This window comes from Galeopterus variegatus, unplaced genomic scaffold, assembly GCF_000696425.1.
Source record: "Galeopterus variegatus unplaced genomic scaffold, G_variegatus-3.0.2 Scaffold508, whole genome shotgun sequence".
NCBI classification, from domain to species: Eukaryota; Metazoa; Chordata; class Mammalia; order Dermoptera; family Cynocephalidae; genus Galeopterus; species Galeopterus variegatus.
The window spans coordinates 562482-584189 of record NW_007726619.1 but is presented as its reverse complement, the minus strand read 5'-3'; the positions used below and the strand labels follow the sequence as shown (position 1 = coordinate 584189).

The 21708-nt window shown below is 47.5% G+C and overlaps 1 protein-coding gene across 1 annotated transcript in view; it reads left to right on the top strand.

The window, feature by feature from the left end:
- The window catches only part of GMPR (guanosine monophosphate reductase), a 44455-nt gene that overhangs the window by 17294 nt on the left and 5453 nt on the right, over positions 1–21708 (top strand). Inside the window, exons 4-7 of the mRNA XM_008569544.1 lie at positions 6370–6451; positions 10161–10267; positions 18605–18647; positions 21536–21695. Of these exons, the coding sequence (XP_008567766.1) occupies positions 6370–6451; positions 10161–10267; positions 18605–18647; positions 21536–21695 (392 nt within the window). The remainder of the gene's footprint in view (positions 1–6369; positions 6452–10160; positions 10268–18604; positions 18648–21535; positions 21696–21708) is intronic.

Sequence of the window (21708 nt, the reverse complement as noted above, 5' to 3'; positions counted from 1 at the left end):
AAAATGATGAATGAGAGCAGGAATCCATTGGCACCCAGAGCTCTCTGCTGCGTGCTGCAAACAGCTGCCTGTGAGGTTGAGCCCACAGCTGGCCCTGCGGAGAGCTGAGGCAAGCTGCGGTTGTACAGCTGGAGAGCCTGTGTGCCATCCCTCACAGACAAAGACCAATAAAATGATGAATGAGAGCAGGAATCCATTGGCACCCAGAGCTCTCTGCTGCGTGCTGCAAATAGCTGCCTGTGAGGTTGAGCCCACAGCTGGCCCTGCCGAGAGCTGAGGCAAGCTGCGGTTGTACAGCTGGAGAGCCTGTGTGCCATCCCTCACAGACAAAGACCAGGGTGACAGGGCAATACAGGAAGGAGGGAGGCTGGGTGGGACAAGGGAAAGGGTGTCATTGCCAGTGCAGAGCCTGGGGGTTGGCGGGGGAGCTGAGGCTCGTGGGAGGGATGGGTGCAGAGTCCCCCAGCTCTCTGGGTGGCCACCAACAGCGAGGGCCTCCCCACCACCTGCTGGCTGGCCCAGGGCTGTGTTTTCATCCTTTTTGTTGGTTTCCCCAGCAATGAGCAGGAGACTTTGGCAAGGTAGATGTTTATTCCCAAGCCATTCTTTGCCTGCACTGACCCCTGAAATCTGTGATTCGTTTGGAAATCTCCAGTAGTGTTCTGCCTTTGGTTTTTGTTGTATTTGAAAAGGTAATTGCTCTGATAGCTTTTGGAGGCATTGTGAGGATGCATTAACGTTTATCCAGTGTTTTGGAACTGAAAGGAAAAATGTGAGTGTTGAGTGTTATTACAGCTGTTATAATACAGTGATCAGAAGGCACACTTAGAAACGCTCCTGGCAGACGCTGGCCGTTCCCGGCCTCTGCATTGGCATGAGGGCTTGTTGCCCCTGTGTCCAGTTTGTCCTGGGTCTTTACTTGCTTTTCACCTGAGGTGAGCCTTGCCTCATGAGGGAGGGGAAGCAGGGGTTTTAAAGATGTTTGGCAGAAAAGGGTCCCGTAGAGGTGCTGGCTGATAGATTATAACCTGTGACCATTGGCCTGGTGGCTTTCAGAGAGGAAAGAGAATGTATTCTTGGGTACATTCTAGGTACTACAGAAAAGGGAACCAAAATGGACTAGGCACTTCTTTTTTAATAACAAATCTTTGAGTAGTGATAATGGTGCCTACTTTTATTGATGTGAAACTTAGTCATATAGAGGCCAGGGAACTGTCCGAGGTCCTTGTGTTCAGAGCCAGGTGGCTTGCCACAGGGTGCTGTTTCCATTATTCCAGCATCAGCCAGCCACGTGCTGCCAGCTCAGGCTTGTTGGGACACAGAGGCCCCTATGCGGAGTCTGGGAAGTGCTTTAGTGCTTGTGGCTCTTCCTGACCTGGTGCTGAGGAGGTAGCTCTGTGAGGTTAGACAAGAAGCTCTGCTCTGCTGCCCCGGAGCAGGGCCATGTCAGCCTCTGTTGGCCGATCCCCGGGGGCCATGGGCATGGCCTGGACATTTCCGTGTGTGATGGAGACTCGTTCACCTGTCTGCATTCTTTCTCCAGCAGTCGTGCTCAGACAGGTTCTGAGCCACACAGACGCACCCCCGTTCTTACTCCTTCAATATTCCCTGTAGGTGTGGGGCGTGGGCAGCCGTGCCAGTTGCGTGCACCTCCCCGAAGTGCAAGGGATGTGTTATGGCTGATAGCACCTCTCAGGCTGTGTTCCCTGTTTTTTCTGTTTTCACCCCCTTTCTGGAACTGTGGCTGAGAGCTATGAAGGGCCTCAAAGGTTCAGGCAATGTTTACCTCTGAGAATCACATAATAAAGTCAATTCAGTGTGCTGCGAAAGGTGGTTATTGCTGTGACAGTGTCCGTAGTTCCATGGGCAGGTAGGGGGACATTTTCCATGGCTTGGGAGAAGGCATGGGGATTATTTTATCACCTTTTATTAGAGGGTGGCAGACTGTGGCCTGTGGGCCAAATCCAGCCTGCTGCCTGTTTGCCAACCCCTGCCTTTGTCATTCTGTGGAAAGGATTTTTCTTGGCAGAGGGCCCCAGAGAGCCAGTAAGAAGTACGTAGAGAAGTTACTATGTAGTGGGGACAGAATTTCAGTGTGGGATGATAAAAATTTCTGGAGATAGTTAATGGTGGTGGTTGTACAACCTGAATATACTTAATGCCATTGAACTGTACACTTAAAAATAGTTAAAACAGTAAATTTTATGCTATGTACATTTGACCACAATTACAGAAAACTTAAAAAAAAATTGGATAGAAGAGCAATATACAGAAATCAGTCTCAATTGGAGGGACTAATATTTCTGAGCACCCCCGAGAGCCCGACACTGTGCTAGAATTTGATAGTGCTTTCTTTGTAAGCCTTATTATGACCACACGTGGGTACGATCAGCTCCATGTCATAGCAGGATAAACTGAGACTTGGAGTCGAAGTGACTTGCTGAAAGTCACCCAGTGAGAGGAGGGAAGTCCAGCATTCGACCCCAGGTCTTTCTGAACTTATTTTGCCGTAGATGTTGGCGTCTAAAGGAAAGCTGGAAAAATGGGGGCAAAATGGTTTTGGTTTTGGTTTTTGCCCAGAGGATTTTTGTCTTAGTCCATTTAAGTTGCTATAATAAGCCACAATAAACTGGGTAGCTTAGAACAATCAGAAATCTGTTTCTCACAGTCTGGAGGCTGGGAAGTCAGAGATCCAGGCAGACTGGTGTCTGGAGAGGGCCTGCGTCTTACTTCTCAGAAGGCCATCTTTTCACCGTGACCTCACATGGTAGAAGGGGCAGGAAGGGGTCTATCCTGAGCCTCTTTTATAAGGGAACTAATCCCATTCATGAAGGCTCTGGCCCCATGACCTGATCACCTCCCAAAGGCCCCACCTCCTAATGCCATCACCTTGAGGGTTAGGGTTTCAACACATGAATTTTGGGGGGACATAAACATTCAGACCATAGCAACTTTTTAGAGTGATACGAAAGTACTCAAAATCTGAGGTTTGTCGGGTTTTGTCTTTTTTCCTGGCCCTCTCACCTGTCCTTGAGCATGTCAGGGACAGAGCATGGGGAACCTGAATGATGCTCGGCCTCCCCAGGGAAGAGGGGACGTCTAGTGGAGACCCTCACCTGCCTGCTTTGGTGCCCAGATGAGGGCACTTCCGTTTTGTCATGACTGCCCGAGTGACCAAGCCTGCTGTGCTCTGCCTGTGGCCACGTTCCAACAATCCTGTATCTGCTGCACACATGAGGTGCTTCCTGCCAAGATAAAGCCGACTCCTCACATAATGAGCCCTGACCGCCCCCCGCCCCACCTGTCACACCAGTGCCCAGAGGCCACCTCGCAGTAGACCGCGACTTCACCAAGGCCTTGTTCTCATTTCTGATTTGCTCTTTTCCTCTTTTCTCTTATTTTTGTCCTTCTTGGTTTCAAACTTGCATAGGTAGCTCTTTGTTCCTGCCAGTGGAAACTCCCCTGTCCTTTCCCGGTCATCTACATTCTTATGCTTTGTGGCTGAGGCATGTCATAAGCACTCGGGGTTTTTCCACACCGAGCAGCGTCCACGTCCTGACCATAGACTCAGGAGCCATATAGGTAGCTGCAGGGACGGGGAGACACCTGTGGAAGCTTCTGGGTTACTAAAAGTGACAACCTTCTCGATGCTTTTAAACTTACTTTGACCTTATCTGGTTGTACTTGGTACAACCATTGTGAGCTGACTTGAATTAATTTATTTTGTCTTAAAGTAGGCCCTTTAAAATAAAGTGGTTTGTAGATAGCACCATATTGGGGAAAATAAATCCATGTTGAAAATGAAATTGTGTAGAGGGCTTAGAGAAGCAACTCTAAATTTTGTTATTCTTTTTATTTTTTTAAAGCAAGTCAACCAGGGAGCTCTAATCTTGTTTCTCGGGTACCTATTAAGTTCTTTCTCAGGTACAGAGTTCATGCTGTTCCTTTCACTCCAAAAAGCAAAACAAAACTCACATTTAATTATAAAAGTAATGTACTTCCTATTGTAAAATCCAGAAAAGTTTAAAGAAGAAAATTAATAAAAGTCAGAAAATCCCTTCACCTTGATATAATTCATTAGCATTTTGCAGTTTTTCATATATACGTATACTTTTTTAAAAAGCAAAATTGAGATCTTATTCTTTCTCCTGAAATTATACTGAAATCATGGAAGCATTTTCCTATGCCGTTAAATCACTCTTATAAACATCACATGGATGGTCCATAAATTGGTGAACCAGTCCTGTTTTGAGCAATATATTTGCAGTTTTACACAGTTATAAATAATTCATCTTTGTAGTTAAGTCTTTGCCTTCATTTATGATTATTTTCTTGGGAGAGAATCTTAGAAGTGGAATTATTGGATCAAAGGATGTGCATATTTTTGCATTTCTTCTGTGTGGACAAACTGCTTTCCAGGAAAACTTGGACTAAAATAGGCATCCCACCAGCAGGGAAAGGGAGAGAAAGAGAGAGTCTGATGTTTTCTCTTTAGCATTTAGTGTTTACAGCTATTGATAATTTGTTAAGTGAAAAGTAAGTAGTACCTCATTGGTATCTTAATTTATATTTTATTATTGGTGAGGTTGAACACTTTTCCTGTTTTTTATTAGCCACTTTTATTTATTTAATTATTTTGTTCATGTCCCTTGGCACTTATTCTGTGAAGTGTTAGCATTTTTCTTATATATTTGTAAAAGCTCTCATTATATTAAGGTTAGTAACCCTTTGACATAATTGCAGATATTTTTCTCTACCTGGTTATTTGTTGATTGAATGCGTGTTTGTATGTATGTAAATTTTCTGTTTTATGTAGATAGCTCCATCTTTATGCTTTTTCACTTTTACTCTTATTGCAAATATTCAACGTTCTTTTCTGAATTTGGGGGGATACAAGTTTTATTCTTTAATTCACATGTAGTCCTCTTTCTGGTCCATCTGTCATTTTCCATGTGAGCTGCTGTTTGGATTAAAGTAGCGGTGAGCTTTCCTCATCCCCTTTTTCCAACATCCTTTTATATGAAGTTAAAAGTCACTTTGTCTGGGGCTGGCCATTTAGCTCAGCTGGTTAGAGGATGGTGTTATAACACCAAGGTCAAGGGTTTGGATCTTTGTACCAGCCAGCTGTAAGCCCCCATCCCACCCAACTCCTCCCCCCAAAAAGTGTCACTTTGTCTAGGTTAAAAAAGAAAAATTCCCTCAAGGAATCAATTCAGGAAAAAGATACTGGGGCTTCAGTGCAAAAAGTATGAGTAGAATGAGTAGGGATGCATTTTGCAAAATGTGACTTTGCACAGTTGTGAATACTCAGTCAGGGCATCTTGCCAAGTATCCTGTGTACCAGCTGAAGAATCCACAGGGCAGTATGTTGTAATAAAAGGCTATTTTTGCACTCCTAGACTCCTGCAGTGGAAGATCTTGTCCTATTTCCAAACCAGATGCATCCTTCTGGTTGATAGATTCCACTACTTCCTGGCTTACATGTCTATGCTTAGGGCCAAACCTTCGTGTTCTGTCAGCAGAGCATGTGCCAGTGCTATGTGGTCCATAAGGGCTCAGCTGCTTTTTCATATCCAGAGGGTATGCCAGCCCTAGGGCAGGACACCCAGGTATTTTCTCAACTGTGAGAAAATCAGTAGTTTTCTAATCCTGGCTCCCTATGGTTTCATAGAGGTTCTTCAGGGGTTTTGCTAACTGTGAAGCATTTTATGCCCAACCATAAAGATGTTAATCAGCTAAGTGTTTCATTGCTTATTTAATATATTTGGGTTCTCTGTAGGGTTTTTTTCTGTTGCTGAGCTGTTCAAAAAGCCCTAGACATACTAAGATCTCTTCTAATTCTTCTTTTTTTTTTTTTTTTTTTTTGTCTTTTGTCTTTTTCCGTGTCCGGCAACGGATCGCAACCCTCAGTGTTGCCCCCATACCGGACCGGGGACCGGCAACGGGATCGCAACCCTCGGCGTTGCTCCCGCGCCTCGCTCAGCCAGTGAGCGGGAACCGGTCTGTACGTGGGATCCGAACCCTCGGGCGGGAGCGCCGCCGCACTTCCCAAGCGGTGCACTATCCAGTGCGCCACCAGGCTGGCCCGATCTCTTCTAATTCTAAAATTATATAGCAATATACCTTCTCACACCATCAGCTTACCCAAGGGTCTTTCCCAAAAGTGATCTCCAGGTGTCAAATTCTGTCCCATTTGATAGAGTAGGAAACCAAGGTCCACTGTTCTCTGCATCTTTTTTTCTTGTCCCCCAGTGCCTGGTGGCTCCAGGACATGCACATCCTGTGTTCAGGTGTGGAATTCCTCGTTCACCTCTTACCACCTTCTTACCGCTCACTTCATGATCATGAGCTATATTCTTTCTGTCTCAGGCAGGGAACGTGGTGACGGGAGAGATGGTAGAAGAGCTTATTCTTTCTGGAGCAGACATCATCAAAGTGGGAGTTGGACCAGGTAAGACGTGTTGGGAGCACAGCAGAGGCTATTTGTGGGAGGAATGGGACCTGAGCTTGGGCGCACTGGAAATGGCTGGAAGGGAATGCATGGATGACTCATACACAAGTTTAAAGCACTTTTAATGGTGAGAAATGTCATTGAGCTGCTTTCTGATGTCCCCAGAGACCTTTTAAATGAGCTTGAATGTGGTTAGGATATGAGGTCTTGGCTTCATAACATTAATGTGGTCAAAAAGAATGCAGATTTCACTAAAGATCTTGTCTACCTTCAAGACGAATGTGAGGGGTGAAGAATCCATGGCGACGGTTAATGGATGTGAATGACTCAAGTTTATATGAATGTTTGAGGGACCCCAAACATTGCAAATAGGCTTGCAGCACATTCGAGGTTGACCTGTGGCCCAGGCAGTTAGCACCTTTGGCTCCTCACCTGATACACCTGGTTGTAGATTTTGCCCATATCCTTCTTTCAGGCATTCTCTTCTAGGACCACCCACTGGCATCTTGAGTGGAGGAACGAGGTAGAACCTTTCCATCCTTATGCATGGGGGTACCATTTTCTCTTGGGGCCAGTTGGTGTCCCCCTTCCCCTTTTGCATACTTGAGGATGAGCTACCATGTTTTAAAGTTCGTCCTTGCACATCCCTTATTAACCAGACACTAAAAGTGGAGGGAAGGCAAGAAAATACACATTTTCAGCTGGGACTAAAAAACAGCATAGATTTAAAAAAATATCTCCCACCCAAAAGACACTACCAAAAAAGGAAGCAAACCACAAACCAGCATGAGAGGAGTCTGCAGGAAAGAGTGTGGAGAGGCGAAGACACCATTGTGTTGTGACTTGGCACAGTTTTCCCTTGGGAATAGGATACATAGGAAGAAAACATTAGGAAAAAGAACCTGAAGGGTTATAAAAATACCCAAGCTTTTAACATACAGGGATATTTTTAAGATTGGATTTTTTGTAGTGCTACTCACGTAAGCCAGTTAATAACATATTCTGAGCAAGAAGAAAGATAACTCTGGTCTTTATGGAGTGTCTTCCGTTATTGACAAGTCAAGAAGAGGATGAGGCTACTTCTTGCTTCCAAGGAGCCTCCCCTCTTGGGATAATAGGCTGTAATAGACAGGCTAATAATATAATAGAAGAGACTAATAATAGACCGCTAAGACTTTTTCCCCCAGAGGTGGGGGCACTCACCAGTCGCCCATTTAAGTAGGAATATGTACTGAGTGTCTACAGCTTCCGCTGTGCTGCGCAGGTGCTGTATGGGCTGTGGGGGTGTGTGAGCAGGATTCTTGGCTCTCAAAGTGCCTTTTTCAGTGTAATCTTGAGCATTCAGCTGCACATGTTACCTCTATGCACATCCTCTGTGTATATATACTTCCCCAGAAGACTTATTTATCATCTTTCCACTGTCATCATCCCCCGCCCTCCCTGCCTCACACCCCAGTGTCTGTCTAGAACAGACATGACTCAAGAGAATCAGGGGCCTTCTTGGAGCCTGATACATGGGAGCTGCTTCTTTAAATTGGAGATGACATTTAACTTTTGCAAATTCTTTATAGTAAAAACACGAGGTAGTACATATCTAAATGAGCGTTATAAAAGGTTCCTTACTGAGCAACTCCTGTGCTAAATGGGTCATCATTAATGCTGGAAAAAAGCATTAAAAATGGGTACCTCCATTCCGCTAATGGAGAAAATACGTTCTTGGTTTCCGCTTTCACCCGGGTGTTAATCAGGACCACTCTGTGCCTTTATTTGAAACGTCTTCCTTGGTTGTTTCCATGAAAGGCAATTGGCCTAAGCCCCAAGCCCACTACAGCTGAGGCCTGTCTCCCTGCCCCTGGATCTAGCAATTGAGTGGGAGTGGGGAAAAACCAATGATGGACCCGAGGTTATAAGTTTCATATTCTGCCTTGCACAGTGCACGTCCGGTTGCAGCAGCAGAGGGTGCCTTGGTGGGAGTGAAGTTTGTCGGCTTCAGGACTAGAGCTACACGTGGAGGGATGCCGTGAGTGGACGTAGGGAGGGTTCTGCCCCACAGCTGGCTTCAGGAGAAGGCGTTGCCCTGGTCCCCTCCTGGTGGTTCTGCTAAAGCCAGGCCTGGGGGGTAGAGACACGCTGTTCTGTCTGATCTTGTCCCTGGAGGCCTCTGGAGGAAACTTGTGGAGGCTCTGAAGCTACTGGTGGTGGTGAGGAGCAGGGGAAGAGTCTGAGCTTGGGGCACCTCTCCCCAAGTCTGATGGGCAAGGAGGTCACACCCTGCATTTACATGGCCCCAGAGCGCCCCCTAATGGATGCCACGAGACACCCAGGAGGGGCTGCCTGAGCGGCAGAGCATGGAGACAGGGACGTGGGTGACTCACTCATGCTTGAGTTCATGCATTCTTTCAGCGACTATTTATAGCGCCCTCATTCTGCACGAGGCTCTGTTCTCAGCACCGGATGGACAGCAGTGACTGTCAGTGGAGCTTACCATCCAGCAGAGAACACAGGTCCTCAGCGTTCCTACACACATAATTATTTTAGTGCCTCTTTTTGAAATGAGGGCTGTAACGAACAACTTCACTGGACCAGTGACATTTAAGATGAAGCCTGAGAGATGAGAAAGGCTGGCTAGACGAGGGGATTGGTACAGAGAGGAGGGAGGACATCATGTACAGGGTCCCTAAGGTGGAATGAAACTTGCCCTGTTGGAAGGACTGAAAAGTCCATGGTGAGCAGCAGGGGAGATGAGAGGGTGGCAGGTGCCAATTTGGGTAAAGCGTGGGGGGGGGTGCTCACTTGCTGGTAGCAGCGGGGAGAGACTTGAGCAGGGGACATGTGATAAAGATGTCGGAGCTCCCAGCATGACTTGGCTTGCACCTAACTGGGATAATCCAGCCAGGGCCGGGACTGACAGTAGGGAAGGCAGGAGGCCCAGGCAGGAAGGCATCTGGGAACTGATGTGGGGCCTGCAATGGAAGCAGACCTGGGGTCTAGGCCGGACAAGACACCGGCCAGAGCAGATGGGGTGGGAGAGGGACTGCGAGATCGGGAAGGACAGCAGTGGGGTCACACCGAGGACCAAGGCGAGCAGGAGCGAGGGTGGAGGATTATGGTTCGTGCGGCTCCCTTTTCTCTAGGGCTTCCTGGAGGCCGGGCCCTGGGCCAAGCCATTTTCCTCCCTCCCGCCTTTTGGTCTGGGTCACCCCCTGGGAGGGATGGGTGTTCGTTGCACAGGCGAGGCAGTGAGGCTTAGAAAGGCTGGTGATTTGATGAAAGTTGAAGAGGAAGAAGCTGCGAGGCCGTGGGATTCTGAGAGGGCCCTGAGAGCTGAGTGCACTGCGGGGACAGGCGTGGCACAGTGCAAAGGGCACTTTCAGCGTGGATGGGTCTGTGCTTAGCTGTTATGTGGGGCTGATGCCATGGGGGACAGTGATAGCGATGGGGTGGGCGGTGGAGGGCAAGGCAGGACATGTGCTGTGACAGCGACGAGGACTGTAGGGTGCCATGGCTCACAGCGAGCTTGTTGGCCAGGTGGCAAGGCTCACAGTGAGCTCATTGTGTTGGCGGCAGTCCTGCCCCTCCCCAGGCATGGCTCCTCTGTCTTGCAAGGTCCACCCTGTCATGAAGGGCTGTGAAGGTGAGGGGACTCCTTTCATGCCATGTTCTGCCTGTGCCTGTCTCTCATTGGGCTCCACTTCCTCCTCTGTGCCAGGTTCCGTGTGCACCACCCGCACCAAGACAGGGGTGGGCTACCCCCAGCTGAGTGCCGTGATCGAGTGCGCCGACTCTGCCCACGGCCTGAAGGGGCACATCATCTCTGTAAGTCTCCCAGCGAGGCCTGTTTCCTGGCTGCCCTTTCTCCGTGGGGCATCCTGTGGGTTTGGGAGGGAGCTGGGCACTGAGATTGCAGCAGCGACATTCAGCAGAGACAGGCCTTGCTCCCCACGTGCTCTGCAGTGCAGGCGGCAGGCATGTCGGCACTGGCAGTATAAGGTGGTAGGTGGTGTAACGGGAGATGCATGGGCAGCTCTGAGAACACAAGGAGGGCCATGCAGTAGTCTGCTAGGGCTGCGTAACCAAGTACCACAGACAGGGCAGCTGAAACAGCAAAAACTCAGTGTCCCACAGTTCTGGATGCTACAAGCCTGAGATCAGGGTGCTGGCAGGGCCACCCTCCCTCTGAAGGCACCAGTGAAGGATCTGTTCCAGGCTCCTCTCCTAGGTTAGCCTTCACATGGCTTTCTCCCTGTGTGTCTGTCCAAATTTCCCCTTCTTATAAGGACACCAGTCCTGTCCGGTTACAGGCCACCTTACTCCAGCATGACCTCATCTTAACTGATTATCTCTGCAGTGACTCTATTTCCAAATAAGGTCATATTCTGTGGTACTGCAGGTTAGGATGACAACATGTGAATTTTGGAGGGACACAATTCAACCCATAACAAGACACGTATCCCAGATTCGTGGGTCCAGAAAGGTTCCTGGAGTAAGTGATAGACCTGACAGCTAAAAAGGAATTTTCCAGATGAAGGGGACAAAAGGAATTGAAAAGCATTGGAAAAGCCAGAGAAAATGACACATTCAAAAACGTCAAAGTAAGGCTGGTTAGCTCAGTTGGTTAGAGTGCAGTGTTATAACACCAAGGTCAAGGGTTCGGATCCCCATACTGGCCAGCCACCAAAAAAAGAAAAATGTCAAAGTCACTGTGTCTGGAGTGAGTGAGCTGGGATTGGGCAGGAGTGAGGGAGCATCAGGATATAAGCTCCAGAGGAAGGATAGACAAGAACCGTGGGGGCCACAGTAAGGATCAGACTTTCTCCTAAGAGCACTAGGGAGCTATTGAAGAAGTCTAAGTAGGGGAGTGCCCAGTGGATTGATTTGTCTTTCAGAAGCATGAAACTGGTTGCCCTGGGGAGGACTGGAAAGGGGCAAGGTGAGAAGGGAGGCCAGCTGGGAAGGTGTAGTAATTCAGGGGGAGGTGAAGGTGCCCTCCAGTAGGTGGTGGAAGTGAGACTTGAAAGCCATCTGCAGAACTGACTGACATCTAGGAAGCAGAATTAAGCCTCGGCAACTGACGGGGCATTTGCGGGGCTGGTACGGGAGAAGGAAGAGCCTGGAATGCTGCTGTCCCACCTGCTGCTGCACTGAGCAAATGAATGACCCCAGAAGAAGGGGTGTCAGGGATCGGTAGGGAGTTCACTTTGGGATGTGTTGATTTTGAGGTGCTTGAGGGGCATCGAAGAGGAAATCCATTAAGCATGGGTTCCTGGGTGGGAGACCTGGGAGCTAATAGCCCGTAGATCATGAGAGTGGAGAAGGGTGAATGGTGAGAGGTGAAGGTGATCTGGGGCCGACCTCAGAGAAGCCTGCCAAGGAAAGTGAGGAGCAGGCCAGCGAGCCCAGAACTACAGAAGGCCAGGGAAGAGTGTCAGGCAGCAGGGAGGTGGCAGTGGTGTCAGATGCTGCCTGCGGGTCACGGGGAACCAGGGAGAGCAGATTCTGTGGCTCGTTGGGGGCTGTCTCAGTTTGTTTTATGTTGCTATAACAGAATTCCACAGATTGGGTAATTTACAATAAACAGAAATTTATTTGATCATGGTTCTGGAGGCTGGGAAGTCCAAGAGCATGGTGCCAGCTTCTGGGGAGGGCCTTCGTGCTGTGTCATCCCATGACAGAGGCAGAGGGGAAGGGAAGGGAAGGGGAGGGTGAGAGAGAAAGGGCCGAAGTCATCCTTTTACCTGGAACCCACTCCTGCCACAGCTAAACCATTAATCCATTTGTGAAGACAGAGCCCTTATGGCCTAGTTGCCTCCCAACCCACCTTTTAATACTGTCACAATGGCAGTTAAATCTCAACATGTGTTTTAGAGGGGACATTCAAACCATCACTGGAGCAGAAGTTAAATTTTTGTGGGTTGAGAAATGTACGGGAAGGAGGGGGGTGGGAAGAGGCAGACAGTTTTCTAACAGCACTCTCAGCAGGCTCCTGGAAGAATGGTGCCCCGTCCTCAGCTGCCAGATACTCCTAAGGATGAGTGAATTCATGCCACATTAAAATCTGTCCTCACCCTATCTGTGCATCTGCTGCAACTTTACCAACGTGACCACCGTTCAAACAGTTGCAGGTAGTTATCATGAGATGAGATGCTCAGAACAGGACAGAAGAACGTTATGTCTGATGGACTATGACAGAACGGTGGTTTCTGCTTATGTGGATGATACATATATACATACATACACATACACGCATACACAATACATATACACACACATGTGCGCACATACACAGTTGACCCTTGGACAATGCAGGGTCGGGGCGCTGACCCCCCTGTGCAGTGGAAAATCTGCAAAAATAACTTTTGGCTCCCTGCAAACTTAACTACTAACAGCCTAACGTTGACTGGAAGCCTTCCTGATAATATAAACAGTCAATAACACATATCTTGTATGTTATACGTATTATATACTGTATTTTTATGATAAAGTAAGCTAAAGAAAAGAAAATGTTAGTAAGAAAATCATAAGGGAAAATACATTTACAGTACTGTACTGTATATTTATTGAAAAAAATCCACATATAAGTGGATCTGTGCTGTTCAAACCCGTGTTGTTCAAGGACCAACTGTACGTGTGTATATACACACACACATATATGTATATATGTATATAACACACTGCCCATGCTCCAAACACTTCCCATGGGACGGGCCATGCTCCATTCCCTTGCACTGACTCGCCAGCCTCTGAGTGGCTCCGTTTTTGTTGTTGTTGTGGCTCCTCGGTCCTATGTGGGTCCATGGGAACCCTATTAGTGGTCTTGCTGGCCTGGGAGGTCCTCTTCTCCCCTGCCGCCTCCAAGCAACTTCATCCAAAGGGCACAGCTGCAGCTTTTGCCAGCTCTTGCTCCGTGTGCTCACCAGCTCCAGCCTGGAAATGGCTGGGATTCAAAATAGTTGGAGTGGTTTTTTTCTTTCTCTCATCATGGCTTCTCCCATCTTCATGAACTCCGTAGATCTCTCCTCCTCTTCCCCTGGGCTCTAGCGTCCCCAGCTTGGCTATTGTTGGTTTTTTATAGTTGTAAATTGGTTGATTTGTGGGAGTGATGCTGGGGACTGTCTGCTCCACCATCTTGACTGGAAGCCTTGATAGGTGATTTTTTAAAAAACCCAAATGCAGGAAATTATATATCCCTGGGGTATGACACCTTGTTGATTTTAGCTCAGCATTTCAGTGTTTTGAGGTCTCATTTCTGGACCTGCTTTTAGGGCATTATTATACTCTCCAAAACCCCTTAGGTGCACAGGATCTCACTGCAGCCTTATGACAGCATTTGAGAACCCTAGTCTTTGTTTCACATCACAGGACTTTCAGTAAGCATTATTATACTCTCCAAAACCCCTTAGGTGCACAGGATCTCACTGCAGCCTTATGACAGCGTTTGAGAACCCTAGTCTTTGTTTCACATCACAGGACTTTCAGTAAAACCAAAGCTTGGGTCCTGTTCCTTGACTTGCAGTCCAGTGCAGAATGTCTGTGCTGCTTCTAGTCCTTCATCCAAGTTTTTCATCCACCCATCCACTTATTCAGCATGTATTTATTATCTACTGTGTGCTAGAAGCTAAAATAAATGTTCAAAGGTTTTTGAAAGAGTTCTAAGACCCTCCACTCAATACCCTTTCTGTTAGCTATTGCCCCAGTAAACAAATTACTAACACCCATGTATTGAACAAGTAGTATGGAAAAGACTGGCACAGAACTGACAATCTCATTTGCTAGGTGAGGTTATTTGATTCACTGAGCAGTACCATTCCCCAGCAGTCACCAGCAGTACCTTCTCCAGAATGCCAGTGGTTCCCAAAGGCTGGCTGCATGAGAGTCACCAGGAAGCTTTTATAATACACATTCCTGGACCCCATCCCAGTGAATTAGGCTCTTCCAAAGGTTGGCCCCCAAAAGCCCCATATGTAATTGTTCATAAGTCACCATTACTTGATAATGTTCACTGTTGAGAGTCTTAATCAAAATTTGGACCCTAAATCATACATATTACTTGAATGACCACCATTTCCAAATAGTGAAGGTCAAATTAATTACGTTTTGCCATGAACTTATTATGAAATACCATACTTATATCTCTAGAAACTTCAAGCTTGCTTAGTGTACAGGGCTGTTTGGCCAAAGATTGGGGGTAGAGAGTGGTGGAGGCTCTCTTGACAACTTAGGATCTCTTGACACAGCATCACCTAATTTATGGCTTTTTCCATCAGTTCTCTAAGTGTGGTACCTAGACCAGCAGCATCAGTATGAACTGAGAACTTGTTAGAAATTCGTGGGCCCCACCCCAGACCTGACCCACTGAATCAGACACTCTGAAGGTGAGGCCCAGAATCTGTTTGAACAAGCCCACTAGGTAATTCTGATGTGTCCTCAAGTTTGAGAACCACTGATTTATATAGTAGAGACTCAGCATACACTGGCTGCATTAGTGTTCCAGATCCAGGTTTCGTCTGCTAGTGTCCAGGGAGCAACTTCTCTCAATTTGTCATTAGGGACAGTGACAGCTGAGACCTGCGATACTGGTGCTACAGGAACGTAGCACTTCTGATCCTACCTGTGGGCTCCAAAATTCTTACATTTCCATTAATGGTGAGAGATATCCTAGATGGGGCTAGGAGTTCAATTTGTAGTCAGAAGACCAAATGAAGTTCACCGACATACAGAATTTGGACCCTCGACTTCAGCTCTTTCCTTCTGACCAGTTGAGCATCTTGGGGTTCAAAGCAGCCATCGCCCCACCATCCCTTTGTCTAATGGAGTTCCACAGGCAGGTTTCTCCCACTTGCCGATAGTCCTGAACCTGCTGGAGCCCCATCAGATGTTTTGGATCACACCACTTTGTTTAATTTCCTTCCAGTTGTCTGCTCTTACACTTGAATTGCTGAATTACAACATCTGTGCTATTGAAGTTCAGAAGGAAGCCACAGCATGGTGTCTGTCCAGCAAGTGCTTATACCCAAGAGGCTGGGCTTGAGTCTTGTTTCTATTTATTGTGGTTTCATGGGCTTCAGAAAAGCAGAGAGTGGAAGTTCTCAGGACACTCCCTGCATAGGCAGAGAGTAAGGGTGACCCGTTAATTTTTTCTTGTCATGTGTTTATTTAGAAAGACCTAAACAAATTCATTCAAATAATTTAATCTTTTCTTTTTTGAGGTTTGAAAAATTTCCCAACAAAACATGTTCAACCTAGGAAAAGTTAGAAATGCAAATAAACGTAAAAAAGAAAAATATTATAAGAAATGCTATCACCTTAAGATGACAATTGGTTCTAATCTTGTTCTTCCATTTTTATAGCTGTGTGACCTTAGGAAAGTTACTTAACCTTTCTGAATCTCATTTTTTCCCCATCTACAAAATATCAACTTTAGGTTCTTGTGTTTGAATGGAAAATGACTATTACGTTTGTAACAGTTCCTGGCTCACAGTAGGTGCTTGATTTGAACTCTTTTCTTACTCCATGTTTGCTTTCACAGTTTTCTATTTTTGGCATGAGCACATATTTTTAAGTAGAAGAAATTCACAAATCAAATCACCACTAACATCATAAGATGCCTTTTGAACCTAAATATAATGTCAATCGCTTGGAAAAACAAAACAAGCAACCTTGTAAATTACCGCTTTGAATATTTGCACAGAATACTAGCCTTTTTTTTTTTTTAATAACCTTTCAGCAGCTATGACTATGTATGAAGGTAAATGTGCGTCTCAGATTGCAGGAGTGTGTCCCTACTGCTCTGCCTTCGGAGAACATGAAAAGATTCACAAATCAAATCACCACTAACATCATAAGATGCCTTTTGAACCTAAATATAATGTCAATCTCTTGGAAAAACAAAACAAGCAACCTTGTAAATTACCGCTTTGAATATTTGCACAGAATACTAGCCTTTTTTTTTTTAATAACCTTTCAGCAGCTATGACCATGTATGAAGGTAAATGTGCGTCTCAGATTGCAGGAGTGTGTCCCTACTGCTCTGCCTTCGGAGAACATGAAAAGATGCTTTGAACAACTTTTGGAAATTACATGTGATGGTGGCAGGGAGCAGACTGCTTTGTCTTACAGCATCATATGAAGTTGGATTGCATTTGGTTAAATGTGCAGTCCGGCTTGTTTCACACTGTCCATTTCATAAATGCATACACAAGCGAAGTGTGGGCCAATGATGCTGTAAATACAATGTCCTCTCTGTGGTGCATCATAAAGTCGTGTTGACTGTGGACATCTTGGCCCATCCTGAAGAGAGCAGGGCTAATTTTCTTGGGTCTCCAGTAGCCCAGAGCTTGTGAGTCAGGCCTTATCACCAACCACAATCATGTGAGATTTTCAGGACCCCACATAAGACATCCTAGAACAGTCATGGGTGAGCAAAAGGGTGCTTTTTGTTTTTTGTTTTCGAGTCATATATGTTAGGGACCTATTTTAATGGGAGCATGAATTTATTTAATCTATTTGAGGTTGTAAGTTTGATAAATTTTTGATAGACAGATAAAGCACTTTGAAAACTTAACGGATGGGGCAAGAGAAGGGCATACTGAGGTCGTACCCTTGAAAGAGGAAGTAAATAAATATGCTGGAGCTTTGAAGCACTAGCAAGGAATATAGAGCCACAAGCCCAGCTAGTGTCTTCATATGGAGGGTTTTGGCCAGATATTTTCTATGCAGAGACCACCTCTGAAATAATCATTCTTCAGTGCCTTTTGCTTCTGGTGGGGTCAGGAAAGTCATGTGTGAGTAACACACTTGGTTGAGGAAATAATCATGGTCAGGAAATGTTCGTAAAGAAAAAGATTGGCTGGTTAGCTCAGTTGGTTAGAGCATGGTGCCGATAACACCAAGGTCAAGGGTTCAGACCCCTGTATTGGACAGCCATGAAAAAACACCAAGAGAAGGATCAAGCCTTCACACTTACATTTTAATCAGAACTGCTAGGAAGTCCTGACAGGCCCAATAAGTAGATAGAGGATGGAGTCACAGAGCTCTTTGCACGGTGGTTCATCTCAGTGCTATGCAGACGGCCTCCAACCCCAGAGGTGCGTGCACCTTCCTGCAGAGTAACACAAGGTAGCCCAGGCAGCCCGTGTGTTCTCTGTTCTTTCCAAAGTGTGCCTGGCCCTCCACGGGTGGGTCTTACCTTCGGGGGACAGGTGCTTCCCTCTAAGGCCTTGGGCTTCTCCAGCCTCGCGCTCTGCCACCATCACCCTAGCCCTGATGCCGTTCCTGTCTCCCCTCACACCTTTGCTTCCTTGACCGACCTTGCGTGTCTGGCTGCTACTCCAGGATACCATTGACATTCCTTTCCTCCTTGAACTTCACCCAGGCCACACTGGGACTAGCAGGTAGCAGCAGCCTGGGCATTTTGTACTTCTTGTGTTTGTAAGAAAACGCAATGAGCTCTGCATCCTAGAAACACTGTACTGAGTGGCTGGTGTTTAAACAGCAGCCCTGCAGCTGCACCTAGTTGCACAGCCTGGGATGACCGCCCCCCTGCTATGCACTGAGCACGCCCCCATGTGTGCCCTGTGTGGGCAGGGTGGGTGTCAAGAATGGATGTTTGATTTTAAGATACCTGGGTACAGTACATGAAGAATAGGAGACACACAGGTGGCTGGGAAGATAAAGGAACTAACTCAATGTCTTTTCTTGGCTCTTAAAATAAATCAGCTGTGGTACTAAATAAATCTCACCTCCCACCCGGCAGGGAGGGAAAGGTGACTCCTGGATGATAAGAGCGTAAACGGCGTGTTGCATCAGGGACGGCAGAGACGAGGGTCAGGTCCCTCTGCAGCTCGGTGGCTTCTGCTGTCTCCTGCTCCTGGGACCTGGGACGGGCAGTGGTGGTGCTCAACCCCGGGTGGGGGCTGGGCAGTGGGTGGTGCCAGCCTGTGACCCACAGAGAAAACCAGATGGGCCTGGGAATGGAAGATGCAATAGCAAGGGGAGGAAACTAGGTCAGAAACAGCAGCCTTTGGGGGCGCGGGGCCAGTGTGCGTGGCTGGGGGCTGGGTGGATCTGAACTCCCAGCCACCAAATCATCCTGGGGGAGGGGACAACTGGCCGAGCTCCCGCTGATGTCCTCTTCTTGCTCTTTCCTGTTTGAAGGACGGAGGCTGCACGTGTCCAGGAGATGTCGCCAAAGCCTTTGGTAAGGCAGGTCCCTGGCCCAGAGGGAGGGCAGAAGAGAGGGAGGGAGGGGACCTGAATGAAGAGGGGGACCTGCCGGGGAAGTTCTGGGCCAGTCTAGAGGTTGCTCTTCCCGGGTTTCAGCCCCAATTAGCCTACCTGGCATCGGATTGCCTCTGGTCTCTGGCAGAGCAGGCCAAGTGCCCAGGAGATGGATCCAGGGGTGATATCCTGCAAGCCAAGAGTGAGTGAAGTCACAGCCTTTTCATCCTGGGAAGTGAAGCATCAGGGGACCTGCTGAAGAGGACAGTGCCAGGTCTGATGCAATACAGGGAGGGTCTTTTGGACTCAACCAGAGCAGTCCCGTGGAAGGAACAGGAGTCCCAGCAGCAGTTTGTCACCGGAGGCTGAGGAGCCTGTCTCCCACTAGGGGGCAGCAGAGCCCTCTGTGGTCTGGCGAGGCCGACACTGCAGGGCCCCAGCCGGTGTTCTGCGTTTCTCATGGAAAAGCGCTAGGAAGTCCAGCGTCTCAACCTTAACGGGCAATGAAACAGGGCTGCTGAGCTCTGTGCCAGCCACTTAACATTTGCAAACTACATTCAGAAGTCAGAGCTGGCTGCAGAGCTGGGGGCTCCAAACTTAGTGGGAGCTATGGGTGCCTGCAGGAAGCAGAAACAGCTCCTATGTTCCCACCCTTTTGCCAGCAAAAACAAAAACGAGACATAGTCTGTGTGTGGTTTCTTTGGAACTTTTCTGTCTTAGGAGTTGTGTTTTTTTAAAAAAAAACAGAAACAATGATAGTGACAAAGGAAAACACAGGGCAGTGTTCTTAGCAGTTTTGCCAGCAAAAACAAAAACGAGACATAGTCTGTGTGTGGTTTCTTTGGAACTTTTCTGTATTAGGAGTTGTGTTTTTTTAAAAAAAACAGAAACAATGATAGTGACAAAGGAAAACACAGGGCAGTGTTCTTAGCACCAGAGTTTCATCGCTACCCAAAGAATGTTATAAAAGTGGAATTTAAATCCATTCTAATCATAGATCTTATCTGTGGAAGGGAATGTATAAATCCTCTATTTATTCCAGCTTGCCCATTTTATAGATGAGGAGTGAGGCCCCAGGAGGTGAATGACAAGCTCACGGTCCTACAGTCAAGGGCAGGGCAGGGAGAGCTCAGGACCTCTGTGACCTACTGCTCTCACTTATCCCTTCTTATGAGGATCATCAGCCAAGGACATTTTTACTACTCATTTTTGAGCTGTATTTAATCCTGCTGGGTGTGCCATCTTGGGCTCCATTGTAAAACCTCACGTGTGCTGTCTGCACAGAGTGGGAGCTGAACACACTTTAAGGTGACTGTTAAGAAGGGGCCTTGTAGATAACAGTCCCAGCCTGTGGACTCACGCTCAACTCAGTCTCCCCTGGGTGTCCTTCCCTCCTCCGCTCTCCTTGCGGTCAGTGCAGCGATGCCTGTGCATCGCTCAGTAGAGGGAGAGAGAGAGAGACCGTGTCGGGAATACTCTAATCAGGAAGGACATGGGAGTGTTCAGAAAGGAGAATAGTTGGGAGCCAGTTCAAAGCATTCTTTAAGTGGATCTGTGCTGTGTTCCCACTGTTGACATCTGTTTCTCAGCAGCCTCCGTGCATGTCTCTGCTTCTGGGGTTGTGGTCATCAAGAAGCCTGGTCAGACACCAGGGATCCTCTGTTCCCTTAAAGTCATGGCGGGAGGACCAGGGAGCTGGTGTTTGCATTAGGACACCTGGAAGAGAGGGTCTGCGGTGCTTGCTGCCATGTAGAAAGGGTCGTGTTGTGCCTTGCTCACCTGAGTGCCAGGCCGAGGGCCAGCCCTACAGAGCATGTCTTTCTGAAATGCTGAACAGAAGGGCTGTGACACCGATGGAACTCAGAGACCTTGTACATGTTTAAATGACAGGATGGATGACGTTAAGGACACTTCTTGGGGCTTCCCACATTTTCTCATCCTAGTGAGGGTTTTGCCAGGCTCCCTTCCTTCATCGTCCTGATTCCTTAATTCACCTGCACCCTGATATCATCTTGTTCTGTTCTGAATGCAAGTCCTCAATAGGACTCACTCAGTAGAAGCTGTAGCAGTGTTGTAATATTCAGTGAAGGGTCCCTCTCCACAGTTAGCCATGAACACAATGGGGCACGGTGACTATTTTATTTCTTCCATATGTCTTTTTTACATTCTCAACATCTAGTTACTCAGCATCTACCGTGTGCCGTGCTCTGGGATAAACACAGAGCCAGCCCTGGTCCTGTTCCAGTACAGCCTGCAAAGGCAACTCCAGTACCCCCATCTCCTCATCCCTATCCTGCACATTTCGTGTCATTCGGTGCTTAGTATGGCATGTTTACCCTGGCAGTCTAATATTCAACACAATGGAGAAGCAGGTAGGGTTTGACGTGACATATAATATAGGGGTTTCTCTCTTCCATGCCCAGTCTCTGGTGTGGGAGGTTTGGTCTGTTCTGAGGCCCTTTCATGATCTACAAGTGCAGAAAGCGTCCGAGTGCTCGAGCTGAAGTTGGAGATCAGACACCTAGCAGGACACGATAGAGGTGTGTTGAGTACGAGACCGGATGATGTGCTAAGAGGCTGCCCATTCAAAGTGTTTCTCTGATTCTGCAAGAGTTAGAGCTCTGTTTGGAAGGTGGCCATAGTTAGTCATTAATAACCACTAAACAGCATCCAGTATACTCGCCACGAACCTTCGGGAGGCTGCACCTGTTCCCCACAGCGTCCCGTGCTCAGGTCTGTCTCCTGGCACAGGGGCCTGCTCCCTTTTTCCAAAAGAAGAGGTTGAGCCTTTTGGGGGAAGCGCTTGAATCTTTCCAGAGCTTATCTTCCCTGAGCTCTTTTCTCTGCTGCTTTACCATTGGTGTTTAGGAGCTGGAGCAGATTTTGTCATGCTGGGAGGGATGTTTTCGGGCCATACTGAGTGCGCTGGAGAAGTGATCGAGAGGAACGGACAGAAGCTCAAGCTCTTCTACGGGATGAGCTCTGACACGGCCATGAAGAAACACGCAGGGGGCGTCGCCGAGTACAGGTAAGCTTACAGA